Raw genomic sequence first — 21023 nt, forward strand, 5'->3', positions numbered from 1 at the left:
AGACCTGGGCATGGGTTACTCACTGAGGTACAAGAGCCAAACCAAACCCAAATAATCACAGGTGTAATTTATGCCCTTGAAACCAAACACAGCCTGTTTTGACTTGTGGTGTGAGAACCTGCTGCCCAGCCAAGCTCACAATGACCACAAGAGCTGTAAAGCTCAAATCAAGGCAAGTTGCTCTAAAACTCTCAGCAACTCCTCAACTTCCTGCTCTTCACAGATTGTTAAAATCAAACTGCCAGGTAGCTCAAATCAGGGCAGACATTGAGCCACACATACCTGTGCTTATGGATCAGTGCATTGAATGCCATCCCATCCCTCCAGCTTGTTGTAAAGTTGTGGATGTTGACATTGGGGTACCTGCAGAACAAAAACAAGGAGAGTGCAATCAGCACAGCACCCCCAGTGCAGCTCTGCACACTCTGGCACCAAAAGCCAGAGCAGGGAGACATTAAGTTTGTCTTGAAATTGTCATTATTTGTTCAGAATAGGGTGAAAAAGAGTCAGAATATCACTATATATATTAATTGATTATCAGATTGGTGTGTTTGTCATCCAGAATTAACATCATAAATTCAGACTTTTCTGACTTGTTAACATCAACTCATTTGTCTTGAATTCCCTCTCTCTAAATCCACTTAACAAGATATATGTTTGCCCATTTAAAATTATTTCAACAAAAACTCAAAATGCTGTAAGAGCTTTAGAGATAATGACTTATTCCACACTCACCCAGCTGTTTTCATCTGGCACCACAAAAGCAGAGCATCTTTAGCAGATTTCTTCTCTTTGTTGTCCTCAGTTTCAACGCTGATATCTTGGATCTATAAGTAACATAGAAAGTTTCAATATTTCTCTGAGAAAACACATTGCCTTTTTGGAAAAGGTGAAAGGAATGCTGGGAAACACCAAAAATAATGCTATTAAATGTTTATTACTGTGCTATTTATTATGAGTTATATATTTATTGTATGGATATATTATTCTTTCTGCAAAAGGACTTTCCAACCTGAGGGCAAAGACCAATCTGGAACTTGCTGGAAAACAAGAAACCTCAAGCCTTAGCTGAGACTCTAAAATAATTCCTGTGGGTACACTTAATCCATGTCAGGGCCAAGGTTATAGATAACAAGCATGGAGATGGACAGAAGCTCAGGGCAGCATTTCCTCCTGGTTTTAGTGTGGAGACTGGAGCTTCACATTTATTAGTGATTTTAAAAGAAAGCCATATGAATTTCCCCACATGAAACTCCCACCACAGGTCAGCAGCACCACAGACACTGATTTATCCTGACAGGTTCCCAAGCACTTCTCCCTCCCATCAGATGGGAGCACCTGGGAGCCCTCTGCTCCTAAAATGCACAGTGAAGCATGTGACAAACAGGCATGGAAAGCTCATCCATGTATCTGTGTGTGCACACAACTGTACCTGGAATCTCAGGATAATGGTCCAAATGAGGCCAAGCGTCAGCCTGTGATTCCCATCCACAATATCATGAGATCCCATGTTCTCCAGGTGCACTCGCTGCTCCTTCAGGAACTGCAGGGCTTTGTCCACGTTCTCCAGGCAATGGATGCGCATCCTTCCTTTGGTTGGTTTAGGCTGGAAGGTAAAAGGAAGAATAAAAACATTTATTATTGTAGGTGGGAGGGGGGAAATCAGAGCTTGTAAACTCCTCAGTCCTGGCTGGGGCATCACCACTCCCAGGCAGCAGTGCAGCAATTGTTCCTCAAATTCCAGGGACAAACCCACTCCTTGCATCTTCCAGCCCATTTTCACCAGGATAATGGAAGCAGGTGCCAAATCCATGGTGGAAAAATCAATATCCTGGACCTGAGCTGGACACATGGCCCCAGTTTCATTTGCCTTTCAAAGGATTTTTCCTGCTTACTTCCCTCATGTTTCCTCTCCAGGATATTCACTCACAAGCCCAGATTTGAGCTGTGAGCTAGTCAGTAAATCTCCTCCAGAAGGAAGTGGCATTGCTTTTCTTTGGTCAGGAAATCGGATAAAGAGTAAGAATGTAACAGAGATTGATTAGAAGTTTTTCTTCATAGGAAAAAAATACTAATTAAAAAATCAGCTACACCAACATAACACAGTTATATGAAGGCCCAGTGCAACTGCAAAAATGCAATGAATGTGTTATCAGCATGCAGAATTCTGCTGTAAACTGAATAGAATTAAGGGAACTTTGTTGTGCAGATGAGGATTACAGCTGAATAGCCTATTCAGTGTGCACTGGGATGTCACCAAAGCTACTCAGCCAAACAACTAATTGCCATAATTTCCTTGTTTTCTGCAGTGAATGTAATTAAGTGGCCATGGAAATAGCTCAGGCAATATCCTTGCCCCAGCCTGCATTCAAGGTGAAGAGTTTCAGCCAGTGCCATGGTACAGTCCCTGGAGACACAGCCTGTGCCACAGGGGATGGAGGAGAGGGAAGCCATGCAGGAAGATTCCCTTTGGGACACACAAACCCTGAGGCCACCAGCTTCAGCCTCAGTCAGCCTGGGTCTGTTCTCCTCCTGAGGCTGGGGAATGATGAAGGATTAATCCAGAGCTCATAGCTGTGGGTTAAGGAGGAGAATTTCCAGAAGACTCCTTCTGCTTTGGAGTATAAAAGGCCCTCCAAAGAGGCCCAAATTGCAGCCTGTGCACACCCCATCCATCCCAAACGCTGCCAGTGCAAAGAGGCACAGCTGGAGCAGAAGAGGCAGGAGAGAGCTGCATGGTTGGCTGAAGCCTCCCAGAGATTCCTCAGCCAGCAGGGACAATCTGGGATCAGCCTTTAGCTGGCACCATCAGTCATTAGGGGTGTAGAAAGCTGGACCTAAGGCTTGGCTGAACCTTGCAAAACAAATCCCAGGGAGGAGGCAGTTCTGGGGCAGGAGGGAAGGCGGAGGCCCAGCTGCACCCCAAGCTCCGGCCCACGGCTCCTCTCAGCCCATGGCCACACCTGGAGCCCTGGAGCAGCTTCCCAGGCCTGTTCACCTGCACAGGGATGTTCCCAAGGCTCAGCAATGACTGTCACTGTGGCCACTTCTCAGCAGCGGTGGCAGACCCCAGCCTGTCCCCTCTGCCTTAACACAGCCCTTCCCACTGCCTGAAGCAGCACCTGCACCACCCCTATTGCCTCAAACTCAGCAGGAAAGGATTCAGAAAGCTCATCCCATTTTGTGCTCTCAGCAGCTCCAGTGCCATGGTTACAGAGCCAAAAGGACTCACCAGAGATGTTTTATGTAGAGGAAGAAGTGTCTGAGTCTGGTTTGTGCAAGGTGTGGCTGTGCTTGCCACACTCCTGCATAGCCCCAGGATGAGGCACAGTGAGACATACCTTGCACATTTATTGGGCTGACACAGATCCAGACACTGAGTGGAGGGAAAGCAAGTACCAAACCCAGAGTCTTCACATACAGGTTACAGGAAGACTGGTTCTACATCAAAACCCTTCCTCTTTTCCAAGTGAAAATATGACAGAATTCACCACAGAGAATGTGCTTAAGTGGTTTGACCTTTGAGCATCCAGGAACTGCAAGGAATTTACTAATCCTTAATTTGGTTAGGGAAGAAACTGAGCTAAATGCTTAATCTTAGGACAAAAACAATTCCCAGCTTTATTTTTCTGTTTGGGAGAAGCTGGTTAACAGTGTGTGCAAACCAAATTACAACTGTCCTTTCATGCTGGCTGGATTCTTTCCCACTGTGCTCAGTGAGAGCATTGCATGCTATCAGTTTCCTTCCAAACACTGCTGTGCAGAGGACATTATGCTGTAAGGTCTGGACTAAAGACCAGGATTAGGAATCAAACTGGGCAAGGTCAGGAAGATGGAGGTGTTGCCATTATTGGTTGTTCTCATTCTGAGTTTCTCCAACACACCTCCAAGGACTGTGGGTTTTCATCAACAAAAATCACGGTAAGTTTTGGAAAATGCAGGGTTTGTGCAATCAAAGTGAGAGGGCAAAGACCAGCCCTGCTTCCCTGACTGGCATCCAAAATCCTGGACTCTGCTCCACAGGCTCCAGAATCTGAATCCCAGTTTCAACAGAGAAGAAACAACTTTTGTTTGTTCCACTGCACCACTAAATACACCATGTTTATGGGATACTCATCTATGCTAGTTTCTGTTTTCTTACCATTTGATGTTTCTTGTCTTGATTTTAAGCCTTCTGCATAAGATCTGCCTTCAAATTTCTCTGGGGGGCCATGGAGATGTCAGAACCTACCTAATACTGACTAAAATAAATTCCAAAACCTGAAGAACATCAGCATGGCAGTCCTCCTGGAATATTTTTAGTGTGTGTAAGATTCTCCTGGAATACTTTTGGTGTGTGTAATTGTCCCAAGGTTTAGTGCATTGCGTTTACTCTTGTTTGCAGAAGAAGGTGTGGTGGAATGCACTGTTCAAACAGAGCCTGCTGTCCTCCAGCCTCAGATAAGGAAGCTACAAAAAGAATGTGTGGTGGTGCAGACAGCTGCCAGTGCCAGACACAATGATGCAAGTGCAGCTCCAGGAGGCTCCTGTCCTCTCCCCACCCCATAGCTGCCCCAGCCCTGTTTCAATTTCCAAAACCTGGAGTGAAATATGGAAATGAACGGTGCAACCACAGTCATGGGACTGCTCTGAGCTTCCTATTTGCTGCTGAAAGTCAAATCTTGACAGGCAGACAGGCAGATTTAACCAGAGCTGACACAGTTGGTGTCTCAGCCCTCAAACAAAGGGGCATGTTGGTCTCAGCTATCCCTGTGTGAGGAATACCTGCCACCTGCAGTGAGCACATCAAACCCAACACGTGGCTGAGGCTGAGGTGAGTGGTCTGGCAGAGACAGAGAGGGGCTCAGAGCAAACTGCAGCTGATGGAACCCCAGGATTTGTTATCCCATCCACAGAGGCACTTGTGTGCACATCCCAGCTCCCTCACCCTCCCAGATGCACTCAGGCAGCTCCTCTCCTGCCTCCCCACACACACACTACACACACTACACTGAGCCATATGTTCCACTCATTAACCAGAGTCTTAAGTCACAGAGCTCCACTAATAGGAGAGCTTGATGACAAGTGATTACCCAGCCCTCTGCAGCCCTGGGTCTTAGCTAAAGACTGGTATTTCTTTGAAAAGATTGCTCCAAATTAGGCAGTTAAGAGCATCGCCATCATTTAAGGAACTGAAGGAGAAGCTGATACCCAGCCATTTCCTGGCACCCAATTCTCCTCTTGTGCAGCAGCATTTTCCACTACAAGGACTTACTCACCACTCCTTGTGCTGGTACCAAGGGGGTGCTCAGCACACCCAAAGAAAGAATTTAACCCACTTATTTATACTGATTTTAGATATTCCCCTTACCAAAGAAAGCCCATACCTTATCTATCTGAGTAAAATCAAGCACACTCAGGGACATTCCTCAGCAGTGGGGTGTGATGAACACACCTCCAGCTGCTCTCCAGCTGCTGTCCTGCTGTCCTGCATGTCCTGCACAGCCCTGGCATGCTCTGGGAAGGGAGCAGGGATGTGCCAGGCCTGCACACCTGCATCACTGCAGGCTTTGTTAGCACAGAAATGGGCCATTGCCCACAGGGCCCAGGTGTCCCAGCACATCTAACTCACCACCACCAAGGGATCCAAGGGGGTCAGGAACATTTTGTACTCTGTGCCTGTCAGACCTGGGAGCAGGGAACATGCTGCTGGAAGCACTCAGCATGGTACCAGCAAGGAACCTTTGAAGAAGACTTCCTTTGATTCCTACTGAAGCCACTAGGAAGGCATTTTATTGGTGTCTGGATCCAGCTGAAGAAATAGAGCTCTTTTTTTTTTCTTTAATATATAAAAAGACATTTTCAGTGCTGAACGCTCAGCACCCAGATTTCCTATACTGCAGTTGAGACAAGGATTCACAAAACCCCACCCAAACCCAACCCAACCCCCCCAATGGATACTGATAAGCACTTACAAGTCTCTCTCCTGAAAGCACCTCCAGGAGCTTGATGAGCATCCTCCCATCTCGCAGGTCGGTGTACAGGTCTGTAATCCGGCAGGACACACGGGCCAAGTGGGAATTCACCCACTTGGTGAAGGTCTTCTTCTGAACTGCCTCACGTTCATCTGTGGGGAAAGCAACAGAATGTCACTCCAAATAAATCACAGCTCATGTTTCTGTGTGAAAATGGGATGTTCGGTTCTTTAAGATTAAATCAAAGATATGGCTTGTCTTTTGGGAAAATCATTGATGAAATTAGGGCTTTTCATTGAAAATCCACCATTCCTCACCTGCTGAGTTCACCTGCTCTGGAACACACATAAATCTGTAACAGATTCCCCAAAATACCAGCAGTCCTTTTGGATTAAGACAAATATGATAGAGAGCAGAGACCAAAGCTTCCCACTGACTTTTTTCCCTTCTCATGGCAATACTTATTTTCAGATTCAACATTTGTAACTGTATTTACACAATGTCAACACAAATTTTTCCATAACTGCATGCCTGAGGTAGACAAGCATTTATATCAAGCCATAGAAAAATAGATTCTTTCCACCTTCCCTTCCCAGAGTCTTTCACAACAGTTTATAGAGGAAAACATTGGCTGTGAGAGCTCTCTCACTGCAGTCCACATTAATTCACAAACTCCTACCCAGCTCCTATCTGCCAAGCCCAGAGCTCTCAGACAGAAAACATTATACATCCCTGTGGTTACATTCTCTTGCCAAGGGCTTTGGATGAAGCCTTGTTAGCCAAAAGTCATTTCAGTGAGCTGGGAAATACTACAGACCAAATTTGTCAAAACACAGGTGCTCTGACTTGGCCTCTGGAAGCCACAGATGAATGGAAGCTCTGCTTTCCCAGGCAGACAGGATTCCTCTGTAAAGATGTTGGCATGTACAGAAACAGGACATGAAGACAGATTAATCCTAAACTGCAGCACCCCCAGCTCTGAAAGCTCCAAGAATGTTGCTTTAAACAGGGAGAACATTCCAGATGTGGCTGCCCAGGGTTTTGGTGGATGCTGTCCTCCCAAAGAAAGGATGTGCTCCCTTCCTGGCATGGTCCCAGCACGTTCACAACCAGTCACTGCCTCCAGGACCTTGGGGACAGCAGCAAAATTCTGATCATGGAGATATGGGATGACAAAGATGCTGAGTGTGAAGAGGACAGAAAGCTGGGGACCAAGTGAAATAAGAAAAGACAGTAAGACGAGAAATCAGATAACAGAATGGTGGTGAGTGGGAGAGAGAGCAGACCTGCACTGGGTGGTGGTTTGCACAACTGCACAAACCCCACCCTAAGATTTCAGTTCCTCCCACTTATTTCTGAACCTGTTCTTCCTACCCATGTGGTTAGATGTGACCCAATCTACTGCCCTGAAACTGCCCCGTTTTTAACAGCTTTTACCTACCTGTCAAGGTGTGAAATTACAAATGTGGCTTGGAAAAATGTCAAAACTGGGGTTAGTGACAAAACAATGTGCTTTGGGTGAACTGACAGTTTGCATTTTTGTGTTTGCCCTTACTCTGTATGGAGCAGAGGATCCCTGTGATGGAGGAAGAGAACAGGAGATCAGCAGGAACTGCAGCCAGTGTCTTTAGCTTTAAATATACTTTTTATGAACTATTTATAGCAAGTGCCTGGGAATGCTGTATCTGCATGTCTGCTTGTCTAGTATTCCATGCCTTTACTTGAAGTATTTTTTTGAAATGAGTCACAGAAGAGAAACCTTGCAATAGTTGGTGTTTTTTAAAGAAAATTCCATCAGAAGTTGTCTCCTCTCACCAGCTCATACAAGCCCCAGAACAGCTCAGCAAGTTTGTTTATTTAATCACTGTAGTCTCTACACAGAAGCACAACATTCAGTGATCCCTTTGCTTACATTCATTCCAAAGAGAAATGCCAATGTACAGGACCAAGAAAATAGAGTTGGATGTACAAATATAATATAAAACAAAAAGAGCTATCAAATACCATCTTAAAGCCAACCATTAAAAAATATTTGGTCAAAAATTATGGTTGTCAATAATTCTCCCAATTTGGGATCACAGTGAAAGTAAAGAATGGGAAAAGAACATCCATGTGGCTTTAGTAAGAGGAGATGAAGAGTCAGGGCCTAATTTTGAACAGATGAAAGACACGATGTGGGAAATGCAGTGACACATCAAGTCATGTTGTGAAACCTTTGGAGCCATGGTATCAACTGACACCAGCTTGAGATCTTCTGGTGTTGAAAGCAAGTCAAGGAAGCCAGCAGAGCAAGCAGCCCTTCCAGGCCAGGGGAGACAGGTCCCTCCTGGGCACAGTGTCCATGTGGCTTTGAGGCTGCTTTCCCACCCCAGCACTTCCAGTGGCCCCAAAGGAGGACAAAGTGCATTTTTCGGGCAATGGGGACTCGGGGAAAAAACCCTGAAAGTTTGACTGACTTCCTGTCTTGAGTGTTGCCTCAGCATCCTGAAGCACAGTGAGCCATCAGGGAGGGAGAGGATGGGAGTCCAGCCTGGCTGGAGGCGCTGACGGCGGTGTCTTTAGGAGTGTTTTCTTTACTCTAGAGTTCAAAGCCAGTCGCTGCCTCTCCCCTTCTGCCTTCCCGTTTCCTCAGCCGTGCTCTGGGCGGCCCCGCTTTCCTGTTTACAGCGAGCGGCTGCGGGGCCCGCTCGGTTTCTCCGGCTCCCGCCCCCGCCCCAGCTCCTGCCCGAGCTCCTCTCACCTGATCCCCACCCATCCTCTGTGGAGCCTCCTCCCTGCCGCCTCCACCGCCGCAAAATAGCGTGAGAGTCTGCTGGGAGCAGAGCTAACTCCTCGTGCTGAGCCTACAGTCAGCTTCAGTGCTGGAGCCGTTCATGGCTTTTCACTTTCTTTCCGTCTCTGCTCTGATTTACAGCAGGCAGGGACATCCCTGATTGTCTGGGTGCAGCCCCACGGGAAAACGCTGAGGCACCACACAAGGGCCAGGCCCCACATGCCACTGCCAAATTTTGGGGACAACCAGCAACTTATGTCAGAAAAATGCCACTGGAGAGACACAGCAGCTCTTTCAGGCTCCTAATGGGGCAGTCACCCAGGAAGGCCAGGCTTTATCCTGCTCTTGGCACAGGCAGAGCACAGCTCTAATTCTGCACTGACACCCTCAGCTAGAGAAGCCCCTGGAGGGAGAAGGCACAGCCCTTCTTACCTCTTGCACTCCCACAACGTGGGAAAGCAAACCAAGCCCATGTGGAAATTGGTGTGACTGGGGTTGGTCATGTTAAAACCTCTCCTGATTATTTCTGCATGGTGTTTCACAATGACAGCAGGTTTTTGCAATGCTTTTATCAACCCTTTCTAACTGATAAACTATTTTTCTGCTCTAGGGTTTCAGGTTCAAACACACACAGAATTAAAACCAAGGAATTTTGGTTGTATGTTTCAAATAAAGAAAGATAGGTACAGAAATGTGGTGCTTAGAGCCCTGACAATTTGGTTTAGCAAACAACACAACTGTGACTCTCTTAATGTGCAAAAACCTCCACAGTAAGGACCAGGTGCATCCATGAACGGTGACTCCAGGGATTTAACATCAACCATGGGTCTTGAGTGCTATTTACAAACCTCATGTGATGGTTTTGACAAATGTCCTTCATATTTTCAAAAACACAAGTTATGGATTTTGAAGATTAATTAAAATGAGAGGATATGGGTGGAGCTCCAAGTGTCCTACAGCTTGTGAAAACATTTGTTTCCCAAGGGTAAAGAGAAATGAGCAACATGCAAAACAGGCAGAGCAGGAAAACGGAAGGCGCTCTCCGAGCAGTATCAATAATAGAGAATCCAACTTATCTTGGAGCAACACTGGGAAGGAAATTTCCTTTCTGCGGAAGGCCCCATGACAATGCCACCACCACACAGGGGCTTGCAAACCCCAGCACTGGGATTGTGATGCATCAAGGACTGACTTTGTTTAGGAGTTCAGTAAATAAACCAGAGCTGGTACACTGAAAGCATAAACTGAGCTGGGCAGGATCACAAACAGGCGGCTAACCCCTTCCTCGCTTGAGGGGAGACCATTCTTCCTCCACTAATTTGATGAGAAAAAAATCTGACAAAAATGCAGCCACATTCTGAAAGCCCAGAGCTCGGTCACTGAGTCCCCAGTGTGGGACAGTGAGAGGGGGGTCACATACAGCACCCCCTTGTCACACACTCAGTAGGGCTGTGCCAGAATAATGGTGAATGTGTTTGAGTAACTGCCCTGGGAAAGGCAGGGTGCAGGAGCTGGCTGGGAGCAGCCTGGGCCCCGTGACCCTGGGTGCTCCCACATGGCAGCAGTGCAGCCCTTGTGGGCCCCAGGGCCTTGTGTGCAGCAGCTCTGCCCACAGCCATGGCACAGTTACCTCTTACCTGCCTGCTCAAACCACACACCCTGATCACTTCCATACCAGTCAAACCACACTGCCAGCACTCTGACCTTCAATCCTTTTCACATGGAGGGGTAAATCTGTCTAGGTCATGCTGCTGCCAGCCCTGCACAGCTAAAATGACTTTGGGTGTGTGACAGCTCCCACCAGCCCCTGCACAGGGGCAAAAGCCTCCACACAGCAAAGGGGATGGTCTCAAAGAGCCCAAACAGTGAAACTGGAGCACAGAAAGGAGCTGAAAGGAGCAGTCTGGGACAGCCCAGCCAGCAGTGGCACCTGCAGCCTCCTTGCTGAGCCCAGCCCAAGGGCAGCTGCTCTTGGCACTGGCACTGCCCATGGATCCCTGCAATACCTCAAGCAAGACAAATTACAGATGATTTTTAATCCCTAACTCCAAAAGCTTCATTTCCTGCAGGTTTCCATCTTATACTTCCATGCTGGAAGTAATTTCTCCAGCTTAAAATGATTATTATTTTATTATAACATCCAGTGTATGCCCTACATGAAACTCTGCAACATCCACTGACTCAGAGATCAGCTGAGTGCTGTTCTAAGCACACTATTTCTGCTGATAGCCACTATCCACAGCTTCCCAGAATTTCCCAGATGATATCCTCATTTCACAGAACACAGAGAAAACAGAGCTTCCTTTCATAGGACAATATTCCCATTGCTGTTGGTGTTCAGGGTGCAGGATATTCCCCCCATGCTTTCTCACAGATGCAAGGATGTGGAGTGAAATAGCCAGTAACAGTCACAGCTTCACAAATTCCAGCTGTGCTTTGAGGTTTTTCAGTTGAGAAAGATTTGTGAGGAAAGAGCAGATCAGCTACTGGGACCAGAATGTGGTGATCAAATAAGATTTTATCAGTAAACAACAGAACAGATGTGCTGTGATAACCTTCACTGTTTGCTGGAGTAAGGGAAGAACAATAGAGAACATGAAATAGCTGTGACATGGCCCAGCTCTGATATGCCAGGAAGGATTGAGTGGAACAACCTGGCCTGAGGCAGGCAGAGCCCTCAGCAGCTCTGACCCAGCTCCTTTGGTCACCACTGCAGCAGCACCGTGACAAACAGAGCTGGTGGCTCCTGCTCCTGTCCAAACGCAGGGCTGTGTGCTCAGCTGGGGACTGCAGCTCCCCTGGGCTGTGCCTCAGGCTGGGCAAGGAGGCTGAGGCTGGGTCTGGGTGCTCCTCACAGCCCTGCAGGACCCCACCCTGGGCTGAGACCCCTGTGGGACTGCAGCCTGTGGGGTGTGCAGCTATGCAAAGCACTGAAGTGATGCAGCACTAAATATAGCCCAGAGGGTAAAATGCACCTCAGTGTATCCACTGAGGATCAGCTGAGGAGAGAAACATCTGGTTTGGGTAAACACTCCTGAAATGATGGCCTTTCCACATGGTCCCACACATGCTGTGTTCATCCTTGGGCATCAGGAAGCCCAGAGAACAATGCACAAGCATGCACAGCCAGGCACAGACAGTCTAAATGGAAATACATTGGAATTGACCTATGGGGAAGAAAATGAAGGAAGGAGGAAAGATCAGTATTAGCTATCAGTACAGAAAAGGAAAATTTCTCTCAACATTCAAGTTTCTTTTAATATTCAGGTGTCCTATAGCAATAAGCTGAGCAGTGGATGCTGCTTTTCTCTAGCTGCAGATTACAGGTTAAGACTGAAAATTTGGACGGAAGAAACAGAGTTTAATGTAGAAAACACAAGTCCATGGTACACATATGCAGGAACAAGGAAAGAACTAGAACACAACCTGCAGGAAGCCAAATTTACACATGACACACAGAGAACATGATCCATGTGGGTCCAGTGCTTAGAAAAATGCATCTCCTTCACTTTAATCTTGCTGACAGTTTACCATGGAGGAATGGGAGGGGAGCAGCTGATCATTCTCATGCAAATAGATGCATTTGTTAATGGTTATTTTATGGCACAAAGTAATCTGTGGAGTGATTTCCAATCCAAACTGGTGAGGTCACACCAAAACTTTTACGTGCTCCAGCATGACTTAAACAAGAACTCGAATGCAAATGTTAAAGATGACAAAGCAATGAAGGGATTTTGTTTGTGCTGCTTAGCTGGTGATTTCATTAGGAGCAAAATCTTTGCTGCTTTCCCTTCTACATGGAGACAATTGTGGAGAAACCAGGGGTGTGTTCAGCAATCCTTTTGCTTTTACTAGGAAGCACCAGCCAGCTGCTAAATCCTATTAAAGATCTACCCTTCCCTAATAAACGTTGCAGCATGTGACCACTTTCACCGCAAACAATCCTCTGGAAAAGAAAAAAGGGAAAGCTCCAGAATGCAGCATGTGGGACAAACAATTGTGCTGCTTTCTCTCTTTGATGGCACTAAACCTCCCTCAATGACATGATTCACAGCACAATGTCCAGGAGACAGCCAAGCATTGCAGGGTGTGCAAGGGCAGGTCCCTTTATTTTTACACAGAGTTTATGGCATTTTGGTGTCAGCAACACAAAAATGAACCTTCCACAAACCAGAGGCAGATTCATGTACAGGAATGATTATGTTCATCTCCAAAAAGTTACTGTAAAGCCTCCCACAGAAAATAAACATAAAAGTCATCTGGGCTTAACAGATTAAACTGGTGGAAAGACTCAGCTTTTGATTTATAGTTTTTGTTTCAGTTCAGAAGATAAGATGACATATTTAAGCAGATTTAGAGCAGGTGCCAGCTCTCCCTGCATTGGTGATGAACTGCTGGTTTAACTTTGGGGGCCTGGAATACAACTCAGTGTAACCATCTCCCACAAGATGCCAAACTCCCTCTGAGGAGAGCACCCATCACAGGGCCCTTTGCAGCAACAGCAGCCACTCAGCTGCTCTTCTGGTTCTCCAGGAACCCCAGAAACTGCTGGTTCTTCTGCACGAAATGCAAAGCAGCTGCAGAAACACCACCTTCAGTGGGTAATTCAAATGATTTAACACTTCTGGGGGCTGCTCTTGGAAATGCCTACACATTCCTTCAGCTTCAACCACCACCACCTATCCTGGGTTGCACACAAATACTGAATAAAATGGTCACAAGGAACAAGGCCTGAATCCCTTGGTATCACAGAATCACAGACTTGGGTTGGACAGGGCCTTCAATACAATCCAGTTCCACCGCTCTGCCATGGGACATTTTCCACAAGGCCAGGTTGCTCAGAGCTCCATCCAGCCCAGCCTTAAACATTTCCAGGGATGGGGCAGCCACTGCTGCTCTGGGCATCACCACTCTCACAGGGAAGAATCTCCTCCCAATATCCCATCTAACCCTTCTCTCTGTCAGTGTGAAGCCATTCCCCCTTCTCCTGTCACTCCAGACTCTGGTAAATAGTCTCTCTCCATCTTTCTTGTGCCTTCTTCAGGCACTGTCATGCCACAGTGAGGTCACTCTGCAGCTTCTTTTCCTCAGGCTGAACAGCCCCAGTTGCCTCAGCCTTTCCCAAAGCAGAGGTGCTCCCTCTCTCACCATCTTGGTGGCCTCCTCTGGGCTTCTCTTGCTCCTTTCTGAAGAAAGATGTTACAAAGCCATATCTACAGCAAAATAGCAGAAGTACAGATGAATAAAGGAGAAACTTTTTGGCCTCATGACGTGCAATGTTCAAATGGGCCTCCTTTAAAAAGCAGCATGGAAAATGTCCCAGTGCTGTTGGCATTTTACACAAAAGGACACAAACCCCTCCTGGCTGATTTGATGTCAGTGCTCGTTGCCACTTTTCCCTTTTGCGTAAGAAACAAATCCCTCCATCAAAAGGAGCATGGGGAAAGCATCTGCCTGTCCCAGGACACTGACTGCAACATTCCCACAGCAGAACAATGAGAACCTGAGGTCACTGCACTGCTTCAAGCACACACAGTCTTGGGGGGTCTTGGCAGTGTCCTTTAAAACACAAATATGCATAATGCAGGGAAGTGCCAGGGGATTTTTGAGGGGGACAAAAACATTTTCCTATACATGTCCAAACCACTCTCAGACTGGCAGTGTTGAATGAGTATGAGAGCAAGGCTTGGCCTGAGCAGGGAACATGCCAGGTCCTTCCCTACATCAGATCCATCTTATTTCTCTCCATGTTCAGCAGGCCCAGCAGAATGAGAGTTTTTACAGAGGATTCCCACTTGTCTGTGGGAAGGAAAGCAAGGGTAGGAAGAAGGAGCTGGAGGGTTTTGTTATTTCTGTTGTTCTCTTTTCCTTTCAGCATTCCTCCCTCTTCTCAGCACTGCAGGAAATGCAGCTGCTCTGTATTGGCCCTGCAATTCCTACTGCTCCTGTGTGCCCAGCCTGGGAGCCTCATTAGCCAGGGGTTTGGAAACACAGAATTGTAAGTGATATTAACCAGAGATGAGTCCCAGAGAGATGAGCATCAGCACTCAGCACTCCCTGTGAGGACAGCAAAGTGTATGGTGAATCCCACCTTCTCCAGAGCATCCCCTGCACTGTGGGTGACCACTGCCAGTGGCACATGCCACCTGGAGGGAGGAGACCTGCCAGGATGCAAGGCTGGGACTCTGGAGAACAAATCCCTAAGCATGGGAGCTGCCCCTGCCTTGAGCAGGTGTGCTGGACCAGATAAACTCCTCTTCCAACCTGAAGCATCCTGTGATTCTATGAATTCCAGCAAGCTTAAACAAGAATAGGCCAGAAGACCGCACTGCCAGTATTCCCATGGAATCCCACTGAGGATTTCAGAGGGCTGTGGGATCTCTTCTTTCATCTGAGGCACAAGTTGAGACATTACATGGAGAGCAAAGTCAAAGCTGTAGAATATTTTGACCATGCTTCTGTAAAAGCTCACTGCAATCAGAATGAAGAATAGATGAAAGAAAGCCAGACTTTTGTTGGTTTCATGTTTAAATCTAATTTCACCTTAATGACAGAGAAGCATGAATAGAAAATAAAGAAATCTACAATGACTGCATTTAATCCTTTCAAAATATTAAATCTCTGTGCTAAGAGATGTTATCATTATAATTAATTGCTGCTAAATTATAATTTTCATTATCACAGAAATATTTTAAATGGAAGAACATGTATTTAAATAACCACTGTGTTGATCAGGGATTAATAAGAGCTGAATTCAGAGCCTTGCTGAACAATGTGTTTAGTTCCTGCAGTTTCCATGGCCACACAATAATTTACTACTGTTAACTGTGTGCCACATGTAGAGTCAGATGCACTGCACTGTGCTGACAGGATGCTGAATAAAAGCACCACAGGTAAGCCAGACCATAGCTCAGCAAACTAAATCCCAAAGGGGGAAACTGAATGAGTAACAGCAACAAAAATACTGTAGGTCACAATGAAAATCACTTGTATAACTGAAGGAACCTTGATATTTATAAAATGCCATCATTTCTAAACAGAGAGTTTTAAAAATGCATGTATTTTAATGAGATTTGATACAAACTGCTAATAAGAAGCATTAGAGGAAAAAATCCCTAATCTCCTCTGGCTCCAATCTGCAAACCCATCATGCAGAGCTCCCAAGAATGTCCTGGAGTTTGAGTCTTCTGAGATTGGCAGAACTGACACCTTCACCTGTTTGCTTGCTTAAGGAAAGCTCCAGAAAACTGAACCATGATCTCAACTTGAACACACATTCCAGCTAATCCCTCTGTACAGTAAAGAAGTTCTTTAAGAAATCCATGTGGCAATTAAAGAAATAACAATAATAAGAAATCTTTCTTTTCATGCCACACCTACGTTATTGGGACTTCTGAGGCACAAACAAGTTGCACATGGCATTCTAGTTCCTCACCTCAACATTTTCTTACTTGCCTGTTTGATTCCAAGCCAAAGGTCATTTACTGATCTGCTTGTGTGGGACAATGTGACATGCTTAAGCAAAATCATTTTAGCCTTTGGAATTATGCAAGAGGGGGGAAAAGAGATCCCTTTCCAGCACAGTATTTCCTGCCCAGGTAATAACTTTCAAAGCAGTACCAGAAAAAAACCCATTTGTTTGAAACCCTCTAAAGTCTCTCTGAGATTTAAAAGGTGATGCAAATTTGAAGAAATTAGAGTAAAATTATACTTTTAATACCTTAAATGTGCATCTTCATCCAGAAACATCACTTGTTTCTTGTTTTTCTAGTCTTAAAAGTGGACTGGTGAGTTGTACTGATTGTTCAAGGCCTTGACTGCAACAATTGGAAGGCCCTACACAGGGACAAAGGTGTGGCTCCTGTGGAAGGGGTCCAGGATAGCTCCCAAGTATTTACCTTCACTTTCTTTCATTTTTAGCACCATGAGAAAATGATAAAAGCACTCAAAGACTCCTGATCACAGGCATTTCACTGATGCCTCCTCAGCCATGTTGCACATTGTCTCCATATTCTGGGCTTTTCCCCCTCAAAATGTTAATTAATGATGTGGTGTTTTCTTTAAAAACCCCCAAAACAGAATAAATCCCCAAACAGACTATGAGGGAACGGCAATTAATAAAAGAAAAGCAACTTCTGGAAGTTCAGTGTCTAATGACTCTGAATGTTCCCAGTTTTCTGTTAGTGTGACAGCAATGTCATTAGAACATAGTTCAGGTACTGGTTAAGCACAGAACTATTGCACATTTGCACAGACTGTTTGTGTTTGCACCCACCTTACACCTCCAAATCCCACAGACACAGGGGTGCACAGGCATGAGAATACACTGTGGCACCTCACACTCATTTGTATGTTCCTGAAGCCTCAGTCACAACTCACTGATTTTCAGCTCTCCAAATTTACACACATTTCACACGTTTCAGCCCAACTCAGCTACACCAGATGTTTATGCAAAAGGAAGAGTCCCATGAATACACTCCTCAATGTGAAAGCCACGGTGACCTGCACCTGATGCCAGGGAAATGTTTTTAAACTTGGCAACAGGAACTAAACCAGAAGGCAGAGCACAGAGTTGTAGAAAACAAAAGGTGTTTTGGCATTAGATGGCTGTCACAGGGACACCTGAAACCTGCCAGGAACTGGATGAGGCTGGAGGAGAGGGAAAGGACAAATCCAGCACCCTGAAATGGGCACTGCAGAGATCACACCACCCTGCCCAGCCATTTCATTCAGGAAAAACAGGGGGAAGTCCCCTTGGAGCTGTTTTATTCCCTGCTTGTCCCAGCCCTGCCATAGCCAGCGTGGGGAGCAGCTCTGCTGGCGCCAGGGCAGAGCTCCAATCCATCCCTGAGGGGGATGGCACTGCCAGGACGTGCTGCATGGTTAAAGGGTTTACATATTAGGTGTCCTTAAGTGTTGTCTGCTCTCCAGGACAACTTGTGACTGCTTTTATTTAGGAAAAAGTATGTGCAGTGAGGAATGAGCTGGAGCACGGCTGGCGCCAGGCGCTGAGGACACAGGAGATGTGCCACATCTTTCAAGTGGCACAGAGCATCATTAGCATCACTGTGCTGGCAAACACCAGGGCAAGCCAACTGTTAGGAGCAATGGCTCCAGTAAATAAGGTTTATATCATGGGAATTTTATTATATAACCTATCAAACATAGTTATTTTGGAGGAGAGGCAGAGAGAGAAGCATTTAGTAATAGATCTGCAGCAGGGGATCTATGGAAAAAATATTCCATAACTTCCACGTCTCACCCTGTGAATTCCTCTCATAAGGACTCAGGCCACAGCTAAGAGCAACAGGTCCGGATAGAACCAGCACTTAATCTGCTACTAAAGGCTGACAGATTATCAGGGCACCTGCACAAGTGACAGTGGCCAGGATGTCACCAAGGGAACAGTCAGGAGACAGTCTGCAGGCACTGCCAGTTTTCTGAAGAGACTTCCTTGAGCTAGAGGAGGCACACTCTGTTCTGATCCAGGGGAGGCTGTGAGGATGAAAGTCACCTTACACCCCACAGGGTGAACAAAGAGACAGGGAGGGAGAACAGAGACACTCAGCACCCAAAGGTAAAGGTAACCCAAATTATTGAACTTCCCGTGACGAGGATAACAGAAAGGTCACAAGTTCAGAACACCACCAATATTTGATGTTTCCAGACACCTCCCCTGTTTATTCAGAGCCTGCCTTAAGTGCCATTCCATAATGGCTGTTACTCATATCAGCCTGCAATCAGAGCACAGTCACATCTGTGATTTCACAGCAGTCTCTCCCATTATATTGCCAGGCAATCTGAGCTGGCAGAGGAACACACCCTGAAAAAAGCAGCCGTTGCACTATCAAGGTCTAGCTTCCCTCCAAATAACTGTGGAAAGATACTAAAGTAGATGTGGAATTAATTATTACCCAAAGCAAACCGTAGTTAGCTCACTCCAGATGGGATGGTCAGGTTTTCACTTCACTTTTTTCCTGGAACCAAATCATGATCAGATCATATTGGCAAAAACTGGGAACGCTTGGACAAAATGAACATTAAGAACTGGACTTTGGAGGCTTTTTGAAAGGAGAAGGCAGAACCCAATATATGGTATATTAGCATGGAGGAGCTGAAACCAAGGGGGAGCTGTTATTTGAGAAAAATGTAGGAAGATGAGTGGATTTGAGAGACAAAATCCCTCAGCACTGTGCTGTTTGTGCAGTTTCTTTTAATGGGGCTGCATTGGTTTTTACTATCTGAGACGTGGGTGATGCACATGGGCTGATTTTCTGCAGTTTGCCAAGCCATTAAGTGAAATTTAGGTATCTTTATTAAACCACAGGGGTTTCATTCCAAGAAAAATCTGGGCAGCCAGTGTTTATTCTGTTCAGATAAACTCTTAAATCTCTTTGTAACCACATGTTGTTTTGTTTAATCTTTGAAGGCATAAGGTCACCCTTTGCTTGTGATTAGAGTATTGTGGTCACACAGATCATGTTTGTACCTTGCCACTGCACTTTTTCCACTGACCCTTTGGTGAGCATTTCTCCATCTCCTCAACCTGAAAACAGCCCCAACAGAACTAAAACAGGCAAGAGAACTTAAAGCCACTAATCTCAAAACCAAACCAATCCTAAGAAGCACATGCTCTGCCATTTTGGCAATACTGTAGGCAGTAGAGGTGTTTGAAGTCTCAGCAAGGACACCAAATATGCCTTCTGTACAAAGCCATTTGGGATGATACTGCTCTTTTTTGATTAATATAAATAAGACATAAGAATCCTATTTGTGACCTCCTCCCCAAACAGTTAAAAGCAGTGCAGGATTGTGCGTGCTACTGGTTCCCACCAAAGAGCAAACTGACCCTGTCCAGTGTCACTTTGTCACGTATGTGTAACTGGGCTTGTTCTTTCAAGTTCCAGCTTACATTTTTAAGAACAAACCAAACTTGACTGAACAGAGAATTATCAGCACTTCCAGTTATCCCATGAAAAGGCCACTTGGTAATGCCAGCTCTTTCACAAGCTCTTTGAAAAGGCAGGAGCGTGGCCCCCAGACCATGTCCCAGTGGCTGCCTGCGTGTCTGCCGGGCTGTGCTGTTCCCTGCACACTGAAGGGCCTTTCTCTGCAAGCTCCTTTCCAGGGAACAGTGGGGCATTGAGCAGGGCTACGAGCCTGGTTAATATTAGTTTGGCTACAGCAGTGCTCTCCCAACAAAGGAGGCTCTCAGCCCGGGATACCCTCGCTCCAGCAGCAAGTGCACAAGGGCTTTTGTGTGAGCGTGGGCTCTCCCAGGCAGCGCCACCTCGGGCTCTGCATCACCAGTCACAAGCACGAGTGCTCCCCATCCCTCTGGGCCTTTCCCATCCCTCTGGGCCTTTCTCCTCTGACAGAAATGTGAGGACTCAGCTCGATGCATTTTCAGGAGCAGTGAGCAATTTTGGGCTTAACTGCACGAGGCTCTCTGTGCAGACAGGAGGGCCACAGTGACTCTGGGTCCCAACAGGGACAGGACATGTTGGTGGCACAGCTGGGAGTGAGGCCCTGCTCCCCCAGCACCCCTGTGCTCACCAGGCTCTGCTCTGCTTCTGCACTACAGCAGCCACCACCTCGTTCCTGCTGCGCTGAATTTCAGAGCTTCTGAATCGCTGAGTAATCCACCAGCCTCTAACTCTCTCCACAAATGACCCATTGCTTTAAAAGGACTCGTTTTGAATGGGAGGGGAGTTGTTTACTGATACTTATTAAACAACTTTAATCTTGGATGAAGTGTCACTTCACTGGGACAATCACTCTGGGATAAAGGCCATTACCTGCCAGGCCCAGATACAGACATCCAAATGGAATTTCAGACTTGATTTCTTCCGGGAAAAGCAAAGCAGATTCTCAGCCACCTTATTTATGAAATTCTACCTCCTTTACCACAGCTTTGAAAGTCAACAGAGACTAATTTCCAATATTTGGTATAAGAGTTTTCCCAAACCCAGCTATTCAATGAAGATAGTTCATTTTCACATGAGGAAAAGATGTCATTGTCATACTCTGCTACTTAATAGCTGATACTTAATACTTCTCAATTCAACTTAAACAGGAACAAAAAGACCTTCAGAGCCGTTAGTAATAAAATACTCATGAAATTCAGACTCTGAGCAGAAGGGGTGCAGCTACCAAGCCACACACCCTGTGCTGGCATCTCACAGAAGAGGAGTTTACCAGAGGGAAGAGAGAAAGGAGATTTTGTGAATCACATAATTAGATTTTCTTTACCATTTCTGCTAAGCTTAGATAGCAGCTCATCCACTTTAATAGTC

At 46.1% G+C, this 21023-nt stretch overlaps 1 protein-coding gene across 5 annotated transcripts in view; it reads right to left on the reverse strand.

Moving 5' to 3' along the window:
* SPTBN1 (spectrin beta, non-erythrocytic 1) overlaps positions 1-21023 on the reverse strand; it is a 115977-nt gene that overhangs the window by 41622 nt on the left and 53332 nt on the right. For all 5 annotated transcript variants that reach the window (XM_054290575.1, XM_054290576.1, XM_054290578.1 and 2 more), the window contains exons 3-6: positions 5955-6106; positions 1433-1606; positions 736-827; positions 283-363 (exon numbers count right to left, since the gene is read on the reverse strand). In XM_054290575.1, coding sequence (XP_054146550.1) covers positions 283-363; positions 736-827; positions 1433-1606; positions 5955-6106 — 499 coding nt within the window. The remainder of the gene's footprint in view (positions 1-282; positions 364-735; positions 828-1432; positions 1607-5954; positions 6107-21023) is intronic.

This window comes from Melozone crissalis, unplaced genomic scaffold, assembly GCF_028551555.1.
Source record: "Melozone crissalis strain CALT ecotype California unplaced genomic scaffold, PUWL_Pcris_2 ptg000081l_1, whole genome shotgun sequence".
In the NCBI taxonomy this organism is placed as follows: domain Eukaryota; kingdom Metazoa; phylum Chordata; class Aves; order Passeriformes; family Passerellidae; genus Melozone; species Melozone crissalis.